General features: G+C 37.6%; 1 protein-coding gene across 1 annotated transcript in view; it reads left to right on the forward strand.

The window, feature by feature from the left end:
* TMEFF2 (transmembrane protein with EGF like and two follistatin like domains 2) overlaps positions 1 to 17,751 on the forward strand; it is a 223,007-nt gene extending 205,256 nt beyond the window's left edge. The window contains exons 8-10 of the mRNA XM_010979726.3: positions 11,801 to 11,924; positions 13,802 to 13,960; positions 17,423 to 17,751. Of these exons, the coding sequence (XP_010978028.1) occupies positions 11,801 to 11,924; positions 13,802 to 13,960; positions 17,423 to 17,519 (380 nt within the window). The 3' untranslated portion in view covers positions 17,520 to 17,751. The remainder of the gene's footprint in view (positions 1 to 11,800; positions 11,925 to 13,801; positions 13,961 to 17,422) is intronic.
* Positions 17,752 to 18,350: the final 599 nt, after the last annotated feature.

Below are 18,350 nucleotides of genomic sequence, written 5' to 3' on the forward strand. Positions count from 1 at the left end.
GACAGATGAGTTTAGGAACATTCCACAATGTGTGTCCTTTCTAGGCATCTCACAATGCAGGTTAGCCTTTTAAGGACTCAGAAAATCAGCAGGAAAGAAACGCATATAACTATGTTTAATCTATTCTTTCCCAAACTTATTTCCATGCAGCCTGCTCTGGAAGCAGCAATGCATCACCAGAACTCCCCTTGGGAAATTCTGGTCCAGAGAGTGTGTCCATTGTCCTTAAGATCTGCAGTTTAGAAGCAGGGGTGGCTGTTTTGTGCTGCCCAAGAAACTAAAGAGCTGTCGCTCCCCTGCTGCCCTACTGTTGTGCTCCAACACCCGCTGTTTGTTGTAGCATTCTCTCTCCCAGTTGTCACGCTGCCATAAATAGTGACTTTGCTTCCATTTGTTTCCCTCTCTGTGTCTTCTTTCCTGCCCCCATTACTTCTCTCACAATTTCACCTTTTCTACAGACTAGCTGGATGTCTGAAAATATCACCAATGGACCAATACTCCTTTACTCCCATTTGGAAATTGAACCAATCATAATCATTGATATAATCTACACCTTTTCTCAGCTATGTCATTTGTTTCTATATCCAAGAGAATGCTTCATTTGCTTTCACACGGAGAGCTCTTGTCGCTATTCTGTTAGTTATTTAACAGAGCCATTAAAGAAGCCTGGAGATTTACGAAAGTTGGTCTCAAGATACCTGAGATTTGACAACATGTGGAAGTCCCTCACAGACCTCGGCATTTGTTGCAGGCACGCTGCCTATTATTTGAGTGCTGAATTCTCAAAAGAGGCAAAGACCTTCTAAAATAAAATGAATTGTTCAGGCTGACTACCAAGATCAAGGAAGGCTTGATAGCTAGCGGAAGACCCTGATGTCTCATCACATGGGCATGGGAAGAGCAGCACAGGGCAAGCCATTGCTCACAGACTCCTGGACACGGAACAGCTGGCTGAGATCCGTCTTACAGAGAAGGAGCTGAGGTAGAACTGGGACCACAAAGGGAGAGCAACGCCAGCACCGCTGTCAGGGAAAGGATCCGGGGAACAGGAAAACATAGCATTCGATGTCCAGAGACAGAGACAGATGAGGAACGGCTAGGTGGAGTCAGGAGTACTGTGATCCAAATTACCTGCACGTCAAAACTGCCTGGGGTACTTTTTTAAAAGATAGACTTCAGGTCCCTCAGCTGGGGATTCTGATTCAGCTGGAAATCTATTTTTGACAAGCAGTTAAGGTGGGTCTGCACCAGAAGAGCAATATCAGCCTGAAAAGAAAAATTTTAGGATACTAACCCACTCCTGTATCTCATTAAATCCTGTCATTAATAAGAGATCAAAGGAGAATTGTGTTTATAAAAAACTCATGCAAGTGCATACACACACTTCTTTGAGGGTATCAGAGTATCAAGGATGTCTCCTAAGATTCTGTAGCATCCAGATGCCAAGGCTCTGCACCTATAGATGTTGTTCAGGAATCTTCCATTGTGGTTGTCTGCATTTCTAGGCCAGGCAGTTTATTAATGTTTAGAATTAAACATTAAACTTAAATATTCCACTGAAATGTTCTATATAACATTTCTAGCTATTTGAAGTGCTTTCACCACGAATTTTTTTTTTTAGAACTTATTTATTTCTTTTTATTTTTTCCAGAATAGAAGTCCACTTTTAAAGCTGTTTCCATAGAGAATTTGACATTATTCCTAGTGTTTTCTCAAGCACTTTTGAGACACTGCTCACGAAAGTCTGTTGAAGAGTAAAAATTATACTTTTGCTCCTTAGCTTAAGAAACTATAAAAGCTCTCCAGTTCTTTTCAGAGTGCTCTTGTAGAAAACCAAGCTGAACACTAGCCTTATTCACTGCAATAGCATCAAGTTGATCTGCACTTCGAGTTTGTGTTTACCATCTATTATTTTTTAAGTATGAGAATAAAATGTGGATTGTATTTAGAAACAGACAACTAATGAAGTTGTTTTATTAACTTACAATCCTAGTTCTTATTTTGAAATGCCTCTGTGTTTTGTTTTGTTTTTTAAGTAAGTTTCCTTTTTCTGTTATCCTGAAAAAATTTCAACCATCTCTGACTTCTGGATAATACCGGAGATACAGTGTGAATGGCCAAATTAGAATCTATGAATTCAGAATTGACCATGCAAGTTTCCAGTATGATGTCTGAGATATGACATGCATGCTGATATCAGTTTTTCCACCTAGAAGAGCTAAATTTTCCAAATTCTTCAATCTTTACATAAAGGCGATTATAAATGCTTCCTTTTAAAATCACACTCCCTTGGTTAACAGAGGGAATATTATTTTAAAAACTAGATGATGCTCTCATGTCTCCATTAGCCGTACCAGAGACTGTAGGAAGGGTCCACATCCCTCTCTCCTGGTCCATTTCTACAGGGCCTGTGGCCATACTCCTCCAGCAGACGCTCTTTCCTAAGGTCATTCTCAGCCTCCCCTCAGTCATTTTCTGATGCCACCCTTGCCCTACAGTAAGTTGCTTCTGTGACAACGTTAAGATCCTTTTTCTACTGATACAACTTCTGGATGTTTCTGGCAGCTTCTCCATGCTGGGTAACTGTGTCAGTGAGTTAACCTAGGAGAGCTTCTTTTCTTTTAAAAATACGTGTCCATCATCTTTTGTGTGCTATGGTCTTGCTAGTGCAGAGACTGCAGCGGTAAAATAAACAAACAGACAAGACAGACAACAATACTTGCCTTTAAAAGGAATTTATGAACGAATGCATCACACAGACAAGTAAACGACAATGGGCAGTGAAGAAGATGACAGAAGTTCCTTAAAGGAAGTAATGTCAATAATGGGGCCTCAATGATGCATAGGAGTTGGGTAAATGGATGATAAAAAGGGAAATAAACATTCCAGATAAAGGAAACTGCAGATGCGAAGTCCCAGAGGGCAGAGAGAAATTTCAGATGATGAGTGTAAGAGGATGCAAGAGAATCACAAGAGGCGAGAATGGAGAAACTGGGACCAGATTCTGAGTGACCAAGTAACGTCAAAATTTCATTCATTGGAGGAGTAACGAGGAATATCAAGAATTGTTTCTTTGCGGGAGAGGACTTAAGCTGGGTCATTATGAATTCATATTTTTGTTCTAGAAAGATCACTCTGGCTTAGTGTGGAAAATTGACCTAGAGAGGGCAAGACTGGAGACGAGCTGAGAGATAGTGATGATTTGATTTAGAGAGAGAGTAGCCACAGAAGTGTAAAAAAATGAACAAACTTGGTAGATCCTTAAGAAGTAGAAATCCTAGTACTTGGTCATTTACTCAGAATTTGAAAGTGAAACCCAGATTTCTTATTTGGGTCAATGAGTGGATGAATATGCTTAGCATAAGAAGCAGGGCAAGGAAGTGGGAGGAGAAGGATGAGTTTGAGGTGCCTGTGAAGCATGAGGTGCTTTGATATATAGATATGAAACTCTGTGAAACTGTGATCACCTATTACAAGGTGATCTGGGCTGGCTAATCAGAACCTGGAAGTCAGAGGCATTCAGGTGACAATAGAAGCCTTGAGTGAGTATGAACTCCCTCGGGGAGAATGTTTAAAGTGTAAAAAGAAAAGAAAAACTTTAGGAAAGCATTACCACTTAAAGAATCAGTTGGAAAAGAGTAGCTCACAAGATAGACTATGAAGGAACAACAAAACAAAACAATACAAGAGGTAAGCAGTATGGAAGCCCAGGGCAGAAAAGACCTCAAAAAGAAAGAGGTGGTCAACTGTATCAAATTACTGAGAGATTGGGACAGTTAAGGTCCGAGAAGAGACAAGTAGTTTTAGCAACAAAGATGTTGTTGGTTGACCCTGTCATAGCAGTTGTCTGAAGGGGTGACCAGAGAGCGGTGGGTGAAACAGTGAGTGGGAGCTACTGCAGGAAGTGGAGAACAGGAGGAGGGACTCTTAAGAAGTTTAGCTGTAAAGAGGGAAAAAGAGAAGAGGTCCACCAAGGGACACGGATGAGAGAGGTGGGTGGATTTTTATCTTAAGAAGGTAGCCTCTTGAAAATGTTTAAATGCTGATGGCAAGGAACAAAGAGTAAAGGAAAGTTAAAGATACAGAAGAGAAAGGAGATCATTGCTGGAGAGAGCCCTTAATGAGGATGGAGGGGTTGGGAGTCAGGATGGCTTGGCCTTAGACCAGAAATCTCTCCCAAGGTAGAAGGATGGAAAAAGAAAAGAATTGGCTTTCAGAGCAGCAGCAGGATCCAAGTGAGATAGAGAGTCAGAAGTCATAAAAGGCAAACAATACATAAGCTATTGAGGCGACATTGTCTTGTGTTTTAATAGGTTCTTAACTGCGTGGTCTGCATGTTACACTGGGAAGAGTCCTGGTTTTGAACCCAGTTCTTGCTTATCAATTATATAAATTTCTGAGACAAATAAATTTCTATGTGAGCTTCAGTTTCCTCATTTATGTAAAACCAGATTTTTATAAATTTACTTTGCAGGGCTGTAATAAGGAATACACTTTGGTCATGCTAAGTATGAACACAATGCTAGGCATGTTGTAGATTCTACAGTTAACTGTGGATACATTTATTATCATCCTGTCTTCAGGATCTGTTTTCTTGGCTGTGCTTAGAAGATAACAAGCAAAATCATGTGGAAACAACCAGTAGACACAGTGTATTACAAATAATACATGGCACAATGCCAGTCACATAGTAGGTACTCAAGAAATATTTATATAGAACAAATTACTGAAAGCCAATTTTTTGTCCTATCTACATTATTTAAGTCTGTAGTGAATGCTCCAGCTTAAATTGCCCTCATTCTCTATTGGCTAATAATTTCAGAGTCACAGAGGAAAACAAATGTGTCACCTGAGAAGGTTTGTCTTGACTATTCATCCATTGCTGCACATGCAGCTTATAAAGGAGAAAAGAGCTTGACTCACGTAACACAGAAGACAAAAGTGGACAGGACCTGAACACTCTGTCACTTGGGTTGTCATCAGCAACACTGTCACCAAGGAAGCTCACTAAGAAGGGACACCCATATTAGCTGCTAAGCAAATTAATTTGGCCAGAAATTCACAGCTTGTAGTTCAAGACAGAAGAGAAAAGGAGAGGGGAGTGTCCTTGGCATAATATGGCTTCCCATATCTTTTTCTTTCTCTAAGGTTTATAGTAAACTTTGTCTTCGAAGAGCAGCTTGGAAGAGAGCAGGGTTGCTGCAGCAAGAGCTCAGTGGGGAGAGTGGCAGCAAATTGCCCCAGATAAGCTTAAGGCAACTCCGGCTCTGGACCCCCGAGAGGCTAATGAACCATAGATCCCTGACTCTTCCCAAGGCCCGATGTTTACAAAGTGTTGTCAAAGACATCTAAAGTTCCATGAAATACTATATTTTTAAAAGGTCTTCAACTTAATCCTCTAAACCTGTAGGAGTTACCCACTTGCTGAGAGTTAATAGGCTCTTGACTGAATGGTGAAGTTTGAAAAGGACCATTGCACGCAGAGCGTAGATTCCCCCAGTAGCCTGCTCCCTTCACTTTCTGGAGGGCTCTGCCACCTGAAGCCAGCAGAGCATTTGTAAGGCAAAGGACAGAGAAAATAGCTAAATATCTGCTTATTTTTCTCCTAATAATAATCAAATTTTTTTTTCTTGGAAGTCCAGAATTTGTGGCTAAATCTGCATGAGACTTGTGATGTCAAATCCTTAGTTTTATAATAATTGCATTGGGATATCAGAAGTTAAAATGGTACATACAAGTTCCTCTCCCAAGGTTTTAAAGATTTCTTAGCTTTTATCCATGTAAATATATTACCAGGAGAACCCGAGATAATAAAAGTCCATGCAAATAATCATCCAGTAGTGTTGCATTTCAGTCACCCCAGTCCTCAAACTACTATGTCTATTTCCAATGCTGGTACTTTTTCCAACTGAAATTCAAGCAATTCTTGAATAGTGTCAATAAGGTCTTGCCTGAGAATGTAGTAACATGAAAATTAGTTTTCTTCCCCTTTATTTTCATTTTATGTCCAATAAGAACTTTTACATATGCAAGCGGTGATGTGGATAATCACATTTCACATTTAATATTAGTGCCTGATCAGGGGTAGGATAAGAAAGAATTTCTTTGTATCTCCATCTGTCCTGCTCCCAACCCATACCTTTACCTAATTAGCAAAGTTGGAGATCCAAACAGTTTCAATTACTCTCCTGAAAAACTAGGATAATGTTCAACTGGCAGAAGAAATGTTGAATGTGTTGCATCTGAAGGACTTGATCTCTATTTTGAAGTTATTTTTCTAAATCTTGAACAGATTAGGAATGTTGTGACTGGGTCTCTGCTCTTTACGAAACTTTAGAATCAATTGTGTCCATTGAAGGACACATGCCCATGTCCCTTGTGCTAGTCTGTCACTTTTAGCTAGCATGCTCAGTTGAGTCTCTGTCCTAGAGGCTTAAAAAAGGAAAGATGCTTCTCCTCTGCTCATCTGTGCCTTGAAAAAACCATGACAGCAGGTGAGGTTATTATAGAATTGGTTAAGGTGCAAGAATATTGCATTACATTCAGAACCCGTTCAATAGGAATGCTTTTCTGGTCTTTAAAAAAATTCGATTGCAATTCAAGCCAGATATAAGGTTTTACTGCCATCCCATATGTTTCTACCTGATAAGGACAGGAAACCATAAGAATTATATATCTCCTTTGAAAGCAATTCTAATCAACAATGGGACAATCATGACTTTGCTTCTAAATTCATCATTTGTTTCTGTCCCAGGCACAATGTAAACATAATGGAAAGAAAGATAGTTTTTCTTTTTCTAGTTGGTTAAATTAAAAATTATTTTCAAACTGTTTTGGTGATAGGGCAGTAAGAAGGAGAAGAGTAAAATCAAGTAGTCACAACAGGGATGCAAGTACATGAATATCTCAGAGCTGGTGTTTCCTTGTACTGTTATGAAACATGAAAAATACAAGTTTTATATAAATACATCCAAAATTGAAATTTTAGTTTGCTGGGAAAATGTGGCACATTTTGTGTGCCCACAGGAAAAGATAGTTGAAAAGATAAGAAACCAAACTGTACAACTCACATGCATGCACTTGTTAAGATAATTGGTGATGTTAAAGCATGATGTAAAAAAATTGAATTTAGATTCACAAACATATTGTTCCCCATAAGGAAGACAATACATAATGAAGATCACTTTATACTAGGATATCTGAATTATAGACATGGTAAATATTTAAGATATTTTACACGATCTGAAAAAGTAAAATGCCCCCATAATTAAGGCAAAGTGATTTCCTTTGTTTACTATATCTAAATAATGTCTCCACTTCTTTTCCCCAGAATATCAAAAATAATATTTTTCAATAACTATTTATTAGTAATCCATGATAAGTAAATATGAGCAAAAGAAATAAATGTTACTCTTAAAATTCAAAGAACCTAGAGATCTGAAATAATCCAACCTACCATACAGAACACTCTGCAACATCTGAGAAATAGTAACACATCTGAGAAATTTGAATACCCCAACAAACTCACTACTTCACTATGTAACTCCTTCCCCTATTGAGGAGCTCTGGTTGCTTAAAAACTTGCAGTAGAAACCGGCCTCCTTAAAACATCCTCTAAATCCTGATGATACTTCTAGTTTAGGATCTTTCCAACTTACTCTGAAATCCTTACACAGGATCAGATTCCCCCTGGGGAATCAGTGGCCTGGATGATCTGTATATACACTAAAGAAAGTCCCAATTAAAACAAAATAGGGCTGTCTCCAGAGAAGTATCATCTGATCAGCCCCCCGAAGTCCTCCCAGACTGTAGGGCACTATGTGTGGGGTCTGGTCCTTTAGTCTACAGGTGCATAAATTTGATCTTGCGAAACCCCAGAGTTGAGTGGGCTGAAGAAAGCTGACTTGTGCCCCCAAAATGCAGGGAAACTCAGAACCAATCAGTTCACTCAAATGCAATATGTAACTGTCAAATAAATAAGATATCCAGGTGGTACTCTCAAAGCCATTCCCAATTTGTCGGCTACACAGAAGTCAAATTATTTTAACCCCGCTCAGAGAGCAGAGCATCGAAACAAGAGAAATGGGTTGACCGAGTGAATATTTAATAGCATTAGACATTGACAGTCTAGTGCGTCCATCTCCGCAGCTGGGCACTCTGGGTTTGCTAGTTCAAGTTGGCTTCTCAGGGCATACCACCCTGGAAAGTGCTTGAATACACAACACAGCGTGACACTCAGATTCTTCTGCCAAAAGCTCCAACCCTTATCCAAAGTGAAACATCCTTTCTTCAGATACAGAAATAGTTTTAGTCTAATTTTAGAGCCATATTTCTGCTTCAATCCGTAAGGTGTGGCTTTGATAGATTACTTCTCTGAACAACGTCTTATTTCCAGCTTTTTGGGAAGAAGGCAGGGGTAATGGTAAACACACATGTACACACGCACTCCACAAGTACACACACACGCCATAGTTGATTAAAGTCTCTGAACTGCTATGCCTGGCTCAGCACCCTTTTGATCCACTTACGCTACTTGACTTGTGATAAAGCAAGGGCTTGCCATTCACCATCCCCTCTGTCTCTTCGGCTCACCCTGTCTCTTTCCCCAAAAGCCCCAGCATAGAAACAATGCTCAGAGCTGTGCTTTAGACTAGCCCACTTCCGTAACTCCTGACAGGAATGCTGACTGGCAAGGCGCATGCAGCCCTTTTAGCTCTGCTGCAAGTAACTCAGATTTTACCAGAAACTGGTTTCTTAAAGAAGTCAGGATCTCATTCAGAACAAACCATTTGTAAACATTTAAACAGGAAACTGAACAAGGATTTTAAACAAAGACACAAAAGAGTTTCTACCATCATCATTCTCTCTCTTAGAAGAAAGAGCACAACCCTGACATTAAAACTCTTTTTAAATGGAGAACAGAGAAGTTGATGCCTAAATCGTCAGCCACTGGAGAAAACATACAGACCCCAAAAGTGTCATTTTTCTGTGACTTTAAATCTTTAAATGCATTGTTATGGCTTGAATACCTCTGCATAAACATCAGGATCACAAAGACCCACCATGGCCCATACATACATTTGGTTGGGATATTAGATTTCTGTGTATCTACTCTTCCTAATATACTTAAATCTCATTTCTAAAACATGTCTATTGCATTACTAGAAGTGGTTATGTATTCAGGTTTTCAATCAACTGGTTTACTTGTTTGGATTGACTATAAATTCGTTGACATATATTGATGATCTCTCATTTTCTTGCCCAGGGATCATTTCTTCTACTCATTTATTTTCAATCTCTCTAACTTTCTTATTTGACAGTATCCTATGAGCAGCATAACAGAGCACTCCAAGCTCATAAGGAATGGTGTAAACTAATTAGCTGATTCTAGGATGGAAACTATTCCCCTCCCACGTGATCATCCAGTCTGGATAATGAACTTTGTGAACATATCCAGCTCTTACTCTGCTAAGACAACAGTCTCACTCAAACAAGCTCTTGTTTTGCCCTTGACTTTTCAGTTCCTGATTGTGGATATGGTACAAATCCAGAAACAAAAGCAGTATGGGGAGAGGGACAAAGTTAAACATAAAATAGCCTTAGAAATGGATTTTGAGTTAAGAAAACTCTTGATATTCTTTTGCAACTGACAGAAAGAAAAATAGCCCTAATAAGATGTGTTTGAAAAATACTCTGACAGAAATCACAGTGTACAACTGAAATGCAGGGAAGTAACGGAAATTCCCCTACATGCAGGTGTGCAGAAGCACTGAAGGGTTACTAACGAACACTAAATAGAAATGTTGAATAGTTTGTTATGGAGAGAAGATCCAGAAATAAGAGGGGAAAATCAGTGCTGGTTCATTACATCAGCAGCGAGGCTGGCAAACCCCACAGCTAAAGTTGTCGTTCAATAGCAGGTGCATGGTTTGACCACTCTGGCTTGTAGCCTCCCAGCCAAGGCACGGAATGAGCCGAGTCTTCATGGATTCATGAAAGATGGCAGGCCATCTCAAGGTGTCTCTAAATGCCGTGCTCCTACTTTGGTCACATAGTCCCATATTGGAAATTGTAACCCCACACTTTCCATTTCAGTTTTGCTGCGTTAGCTTACTGCAGGTGCGATTTGTTACCAAAAACACTATGACACAAAAGCCCAAAGTAACTTGGAAGAATGGAAGAAACCAAAATAGAAAGTTCTGTATATTCTTAGTCTTTTCTTTGGAAGTAGTTCATTCAGTTTAATAATAATTATCAAAGTAGAAATATTATAATGCAAACAAAAGATTACCTAAATAGGTAAAGAGACCAGATATAGAAAAAAATGAATGATTTACATGTCATCTCTAGTCTCTTCAGCATGTTTATGATAAATCCTTTATTAATTTGGGTCTGTAATTTGAAATATTACCCATCATACCAATGAACATAAATATCCCTACACAAGAAAGCACTTAACATATTTAACAATTCACTTCAAACTTTAGTGTTTTACAGAGGACACCTAGATCTTAACATGTATAGATATTTCATAGCTCTGCTTAAACATAAATAATATATTAGTCTAATTCACTGATACTGAAGGTACATTTTTTTCTCATGATGAATACTGTCATCATCCGTGACTGCCAGCAAAAATTATAAGGATGCACTACAATAAAAAACCATACCCCTATAGGTAAATGATAGGAAATAGTCTATTTCATACAAATAGCAATTTATTCTCAATCTGCCATCATTGGAAGAATCCATTACTGCTGACCAATTACTGTGGTGCTGAAAAGTGTCTTCAGATTGACGTCAAGAGAGTTATGTTTCTTATGCGTTTAAGCAAGAATTTTAAAGTGTATCAGGTCTCAGATGATAGAAGAAACTCAAAAAAGGCAAAACTTTATATTATGAACTTATAAAGAATGAAAGACCTCTGAGAGATGGCATTACAAATAAGAAGCAAATGTATTTAGACTAACAAAGGTCAGATAAAGGTCAGGTCTCTATAAAGATATTTTATCTTCATAGAAACTTGAAAAAACAAAACTTGTTAATAACCCAGGAAAGGGTTAATTTTAGAACACAAGTCTTTTCTTTATCATGAGTTTAAATTTCACATAACATTGCTAACATAGGCCAACTAATATGAATTGGAATACACTTACAGCATTCAGTATGTACTGTGTTAGTGTCTACATAAGTGATTCTGAAATAACGTTTACTCTTTCAATAGCTTTATTTAGGCAATAAGAAAATGGATGGGTGCTGGTAAAATTCACGTTCACAGTAGTCGAAAAAAGCCTGAAAGAATACATTTGTTGAAATCTGCATTTGGTTTTGGAAAACTTCTGTTTAACAATTGAACACGGCCATGTTTTAACTTTTAAGCTCCCACACTGAGAGCATCAAGGTATTACAGCAATTTACTTTTAGGGACATTATGCTGGGCTTTGAAATTCAAAAAATAGGATATTTCTTTTTGAATTATTTTATGATCAATGTACGGTCTCTACACAAGGAAAATTAAAGCTGTCTGACAACTCATAGAAACACCACTGGCTCTTAAAGATGTAGGAAATTGCATAAAAGCATGAAAAGCACTGGGTAATTTTGCAGTTTCATCTCTAAACACAATTGTAGAGACATCAGTCTTTCAATTCTTTCTCCCTCTTTCTTCTGAAGCATGGCCTTTTAATTCTTGCCCTTTTAAATGTCTTTGCCTACTGTAGCTCTGCTTTGTAATGCACTGGTTGATCTTACCAGGCTAAGAAAGTATTTATGGGGGTGTTGCTTTTATCTGTATTCACAGAGAATGCTAACAAATTAGAAGAAAGTGCCAGAGAACACCACATACCTTGCCCAGAACATTACAATGGCTTCTGCATGCACGGGAAGTGCGAACACTCTATCAATATGCAGGAGCCATCTTGCAGGTAATGTTTTCACCCTTTAACTTTTAAATGTGTAAAGTAAAAATATAGACACTACATTCTGAATGTTTACAGAGTTGGATGGCATTCTGCCTGAATGGGTGATCAGCAGCTAAGCTTTTCTCTGCCTCTCCTATACACACACACACACACACATGCACACACACACACAAACTAGAAAACAACAAAATGTGTGTACTTTATATACCCGAATACTATGTAACACATCATTATATACACTCTTCAGGTAAAATGTTACACTGTCCTTTGGGCATTGCAAGCTCCTTAAAGACACAGCCTCCTCCGTTTTATTGACCACTCTCTCCCACGGACACAGAGCAGTGCTTGACACATGTCAGGTACTTGGTAAATATTTCTCAAATAAAGGAATGGCTGGGTCTTACATCCATCCATTCAGTACATGAGATAACATAGTTGCTTTTGGGAGATCGTCTTTTCCAAAGTCCTTCAGGTCTTCCAGTAAATATCATCAATCTTGATTTAGCTAGGCAAACACTCTTTTCTGTGGATCTGCTATCCACAAGACTCGTGTAGTGAGATTATTAGCTGCATCTCCACAGACTCAAACTCAGTTGAGACACAAAGAAACTGCTTGTCTGGATTTAGTTAATACATACAAATATCTGCTGAATACTCATGGATAGAACAGAATTATTTCAGGGATGATAAAGCCAAAGTGAAAAAACAAATGTATTTTTATTAAAGGAATATGCACGTGGCATGTGATGAATAGGTTGTGTATTGATATACGGTGAAAGGTGTATCTCTTTTTCTCTTCCCTTCTCTTCCCTCCCTCCCCTCCCTCCCCTTCTTCTTTTTCTCTTCTTCTGCTTCTCCCTCTTCTTCTTTCTTTCTCTCTCTCTCTCTCTCTTGCTCAAGGACTGTCCTCCTTTCCTGTTTTCCTTCACTGAATACACCAGCACCTGCCTTCCAGTAAAGCCAGGCAGTGTGAGAGGCAGCTCCTGCTGCCCTGACATCCCCAGCATAGTTCATCATCATTAAACCCTTCCGATGCAGAAGACAAGATCCCAGGATGCAGTTATGAGAAATTCAAAGTGAAATACCAAAAAATAGTTGCACAAAGTCAATGACAAGCTGGTCCCCATTAGTATTGTTTTCATGTGAGGTGTTTCCTCATTTCATTGTCAAATACTAATTCTAGCATGAGATTGCCTACCTGAGCTTTCTGGTGAGGGTGAGCGAGTGAGGGGCAGCATTCATCCTCAGATGAATAGCGCATGTTTTGCCGAACTTAATTGCCTACTTCATAATTAATTTTTTTTTTCTACTGAAATTTGACTTTCTAACATAAGTGGACAACTTTATGACTGGCAAATTGAAGAAATCACTCTTGTTGTGCCTCTGACCCTAACATTTTTTTTAAACACTTATTCTAACAGTAGCATAGAGAATCCTTTATCCAAAAATAAATAGCACTACTTTTTATAAATATGTCATCAGAAACAAGCCTTTTCTCAAGCAATTATGTAGACTTAGGTTGATTAAAGAGCAAGTTAAATAAAACATAAAGCTCACCAGAAAAAAAAAAATATATAGAAAGAACAATTGTTCCTGGGCATCTGTTGTCTCTCTATATTAGCACCACAAATTATCTCCTAACCCTCCTATCTTCAAAATCTATTATTACAAGTATAAAAATAAACCATGTATCTTTGAAATCAAAAACACAAAGAGACCTTGTTGAAAATAGGTACTTGAGAAACATATCTACAGAGTACTATTTTTATATGAGAGGTAAACAAAAAGCTCTAATTTCACAATGATGATAAATGCCCATCAGCCAACTATAAAAATGGGTCCAGCAGCCACAGGTGACTGAACACTATGATTTCTTTCAGGTGTGATGCTGGTTATACTGGACAACACTGTGAAAAAAAGGACTACAGTGTACTGTACGTTGTTCCCGGCCCTGTACGATTTCAGTATGTCTTAATCGCAGCCGTGATCGGAACGGTTCAGATTGCTGTCATCTGTGTGGTGGTCCTCTGCATCACAAGGTCAGTAACTGCACTCAATGGCCAAATAAAGCGATGTGTCACTTCTCCTTTCTTAATCAGATCACTCTAATTACAAGTCCCTTCAGGGGCTCTACAACTATTCATTCCCTGGAGTCCTATTTCTTCATCACAACAGCATTTGAATAGACAAATGGAAAGATACTGATTTCCATTCTGGACTGGTATAAATTATTTTCCTTACTTTTGCATTATGATGAGGGTTATTTATTTCCTAAGCAAAGGTCTTTTTTTCCCTTCTAATGTGTAATACCAATCTTTGTTTAAACATGCTCTTTTCTTTTAACTATAAAAACTCAGTCTTCATTCAAACTACTGACAGATGATGTTAATGATCAGTGTTTCCTTCCTTACCCAGATCAGTATGCCAAATGAGGTCAGAATAGATTTTATACAAGGCCTAAAAAAGTATTCAATTATAGCTCTCATTTATGGCACTTATATTTCCCAGTATAACTCTCAGGTATAATCATTTTTAACATATTTGGTATAAACAACAAATACATTTTTATCTTAAGGTGATAGAATAACTTTTAGTCACAAAATTCAACGAAAATCATTATAATGAGAAGATTATTTTGTAAGACATGAAAACCTTGATATAAGGAAACATGGAGCAAATTTCACAACAAGGTTTCATATCAAATAGCAATCAAATGGTAATTGCTTCCTGGAAAGCTCTGTTGAGAGAGATACAGAGATCTCATCCAGTTTCAACAGGAAAGAAAACCATGATTAGTCAGTGATGTCTGATACTGAGCTTGGAGTAAAGGAGTGAGGCCAGGTACTTGCTTAACTTCATTAGTGTGTAAATTCATGGTAAGCAAGAATTAGATTCCAAACCAAATGCATGTTATTTATGTCCTGTCTAACCAGAAATGTTACTGAAGAGACTTCATTCTGATTTGATTTTACTCTGCTTGAGAGAAAAGTTCCTAGACAGTTTTTCAAGGTTTTTATCAAATTCACAAGGTATTTAGACTTTCATTTGTTTGTACAGCTCTACAGTAAATCAGAATGCTTCCCAAAAAATTATTTTCAAAAGATAAGAATATAAAAGAAAGTATTGTATCTTTAGAAAATAAAGGCCATAATACATCTCAGTATCTGTACTGTGCTATCTTCTTTGAGGACAAGTGTGGCATTTGCTCTTGAAAAAAACAAAATATGGTTCATAAATCCTTGCCTGGCCTAAAGGCTTAAGGGAAGATCATTGACGGGAGCTTTGTGCTACTCTGAGCCAAGTTGAGTTCATCAACTCGACTCTCACACTTAGATGCCAAGTGAGTCAATGGATTATATTAAAATAGATTCTGGGAAATATAAAGATAACTCAAGAAACCAAAAATACTGAGCATAAAAGAAAAGACAGAAAGGAATCTAAAACACAGGGAACTGTGCCATATTTCTCAAAGGGTCTTGAGCCTTCTAATAGCTTAGCAATATCAGCACATGAAAAATGAAATTCATATTTAGGAGAGCTAATCTCCTAACAATTTTATTTGCTACTTCATGTATTGACAAAAATGCAGAACTTTAAATACTTTAGCAGATGTTTGCAAGTCTGTTATTAATCACAGTTTCATTCCCATACATACTAAAAACAACTGGAATACACAGGGTCCTTACTTCCCCAGGAATTGTGTGTCTATATATATGTGTGTGCATGTATCATATATGTATACACACACACATATGTATATACATTTGATAGCATTGTGAAGAAGGAACAGTTATCCCCTTTTTGGAGATAGGGACCCTGTGGTATGAGAAGTCAGTAAATTGCTGAATATACACAGCTGAGCAGCAAGGGCAGAAATGGAGTCTAGGCTGCCTCGTGTCAGAGCCTGTGCACTCACCCACTGCTCACGCTGCCCCTTGGCTGGTCATGATGTCTGTATTCTGATGTCCAGGACAACCTAAACTGAGCTCCAAATTAGGCAAGCCACTTTTTAAAAGCATATAGCCGTTTTATCTTCCATGTTAAAACAAAACCTATCTTCTGTTTACTTTGAGGAGGAGAAGGAGCACACGAGCTAAATTAGCATTATGGTAATGCATTTTATAAATCTGTCCTAGGCTGTCCAAGCTTTCCAGAGTCTTTCCAGGAGTTATACTAGTCAATAAACCACACTGTTCTCAATATGGATTTGTTTCATTCACTTGAAAATATTCTGCTCAAAAACCAGACTTTCCAACTAGGCCATGCTCCTGCAAAACCCTTCCTGCCCAAACCCTCCCTTCCTGGTGATCTGGCAACATTTGTCTGTCAAGACCTATTCCAAAACATCTAGTTGCTAAAAGATTTACAAAATCACACCAAGTGCAGTTCCCCTCATTCTCTTCAGTTTTCTTTTAATCTTGTCATCACCTGGTTTCTCCTCTTTTCTACCTCTTTTCTTTCTTGTCTCCTCTTCCAACTTTGCTTTTTTCTTTTTTTTTCTAATTCCTTCCCCTTGTTTTTACTATTTTAGTCAGACATCTGCCCTTCTCCTAAATACAACATGTGTCATAAAAAATATAGACATCGAGAGACATGTTCTGAAATGAAGAGAGTTGCCCTGTTGAGATTTTCTACATTTTTATTTCTGGCTCCCAGTTGCTGGGATTGTGACTTCCAGCTCCACACTCATTTTGATAGCTTTATCCTCTTCCCAAAAAAACCCATATATATACCTACTATATATATGTATAGATTCATATATGAACATATATATGGGTATATATTTTCTGATACCCTACAACTTATTATAATAGGATTTTATACAAACTTTATAGTGTTATTTTTATTTGTGTCATCAAAGCATTACTTTATTATAAGAGAAAAGACACTAGATCAGAGCTTTTCAGATAATTTAACCAAATATTAACTTTTCATAGAAGCTAAATAGTTGGTATCCATTTATGTCTCTAGCTTATAGTATTAATGTACAAAAATGATATTAGGCTGAACCAAAACAATATCCCTTTCCATTACATATCCAATATTAACAGGTGGCTCATTCTCTGGTTTGATAGGATTTAAACTTGTAGCTTTGAAATGTCAATATAATGTTCATTCTTAGGACATTTAAAATATGAAAGCATTGAAGACCTTTAACATGAGATTAGACGAGCTCGCACTTGCTTGATTGCACTGCACTGAGTCACTCTGTGCCTTGATGTGCAAGCAATTGAGAACTAGGGAAATGTATTCCTCTTCAACTTCTGCCTCTATTCTTCGATTCTTCTCAATGACACTTAAAGACGACTGCAAGGAGAAGCAAAATCAAACAAACAAACGAAAAACCTCTTCCAAAATAATTCCAGCTTCTGCTAATAATAAAGTCTTTCATCTGAAATATTTTCATAATTTGCTGAATCCACAACTTCACTCTGTGATTGTGGGACCAAACTTGAGGTAATAGCACTGGACTAAGATCTGTAAACTTTCCAACCTTCTAGGAAATGCCCCAGAAGCAACAGAATTCACAGACAGAAGCAAAATACAGGGCACTACAGTTCAGACAACACGACAAGAGCGTCCACGAGGTTAATCTAAAGGGAGCATGTTGCACATTGGCCGGACTACCGAGAGCTTGGACTACACAATACAGTATTATAGACAAGAGAATAAGACAAGAGATCTACACATGTTGCCTTGCATTTGTGGTAATCTACACCAATGAAAACATGTACTACAGCTATATTTGATTATGTATGGATATATTTGAAATAGTATACATTGTCTTGATGTTTTTCTGTAATGTAAATAAACTATTTATATCACACAATATAGTTTTTTCTTTCCCATGTATTTGTTATATATAATAAATACTCAGTGATGAGAAAAAATGGCAGTCTTAAATTTGCGGTATCTCATAACTGTAAATATAATCAAACTAGTAAAATCTGTACAGGTACCAGCACTTTATCTTTCTCCACATCTAGAGACAGAGCATTAGTTTATATAGGACTCAGTGGCTAGGTTTTGAGTGATTCCAAGATCAAGGGAAATGATGGTTATTGGAAAAGAGAAAAAATAATTTACTTTATATCGAGTGAGGATAAAATATTTCAGATCTTTGAATCATCTCTATTTCATCAACTTTCTTCCCTAGTCTTCCATTTTCAGCCCCAGAGCAGAAAAATCTCTGGCATATAAATTAAATAAAAGAAGAAGGGGAGGGAAAATTGTTTTATAACTCATAAAGGCGAAGGAAAGAAGATATTGGTTTTTATTTGGGAAACATCTTAGAATCTCTCAGTTAAGTGCATATATCTGAAAGATCCTGAACAAGTTACGTATTAGGAATACACAGAGCACAAAATCTATTCCATTTAGGTGACTGGAATTAAAAACTAGGGGGAAATTTTAATAACATCATTAAAT

The sequence above is a fragment of the Camelus dromedarius genome, chromosome 4 (genome assembly GCF_036321535.1).
Source record: "Camelus dromedarius isolate mCamDro1 chromosome 4, mCamDro1.pat, whole genome shotgun sequence".
Lineage (NCBI taxonomy): Eukaryota > Metazoa > Chordata > Mammalia > Artiodactyla > Camelidae > Camelus > Camelus dromedarius.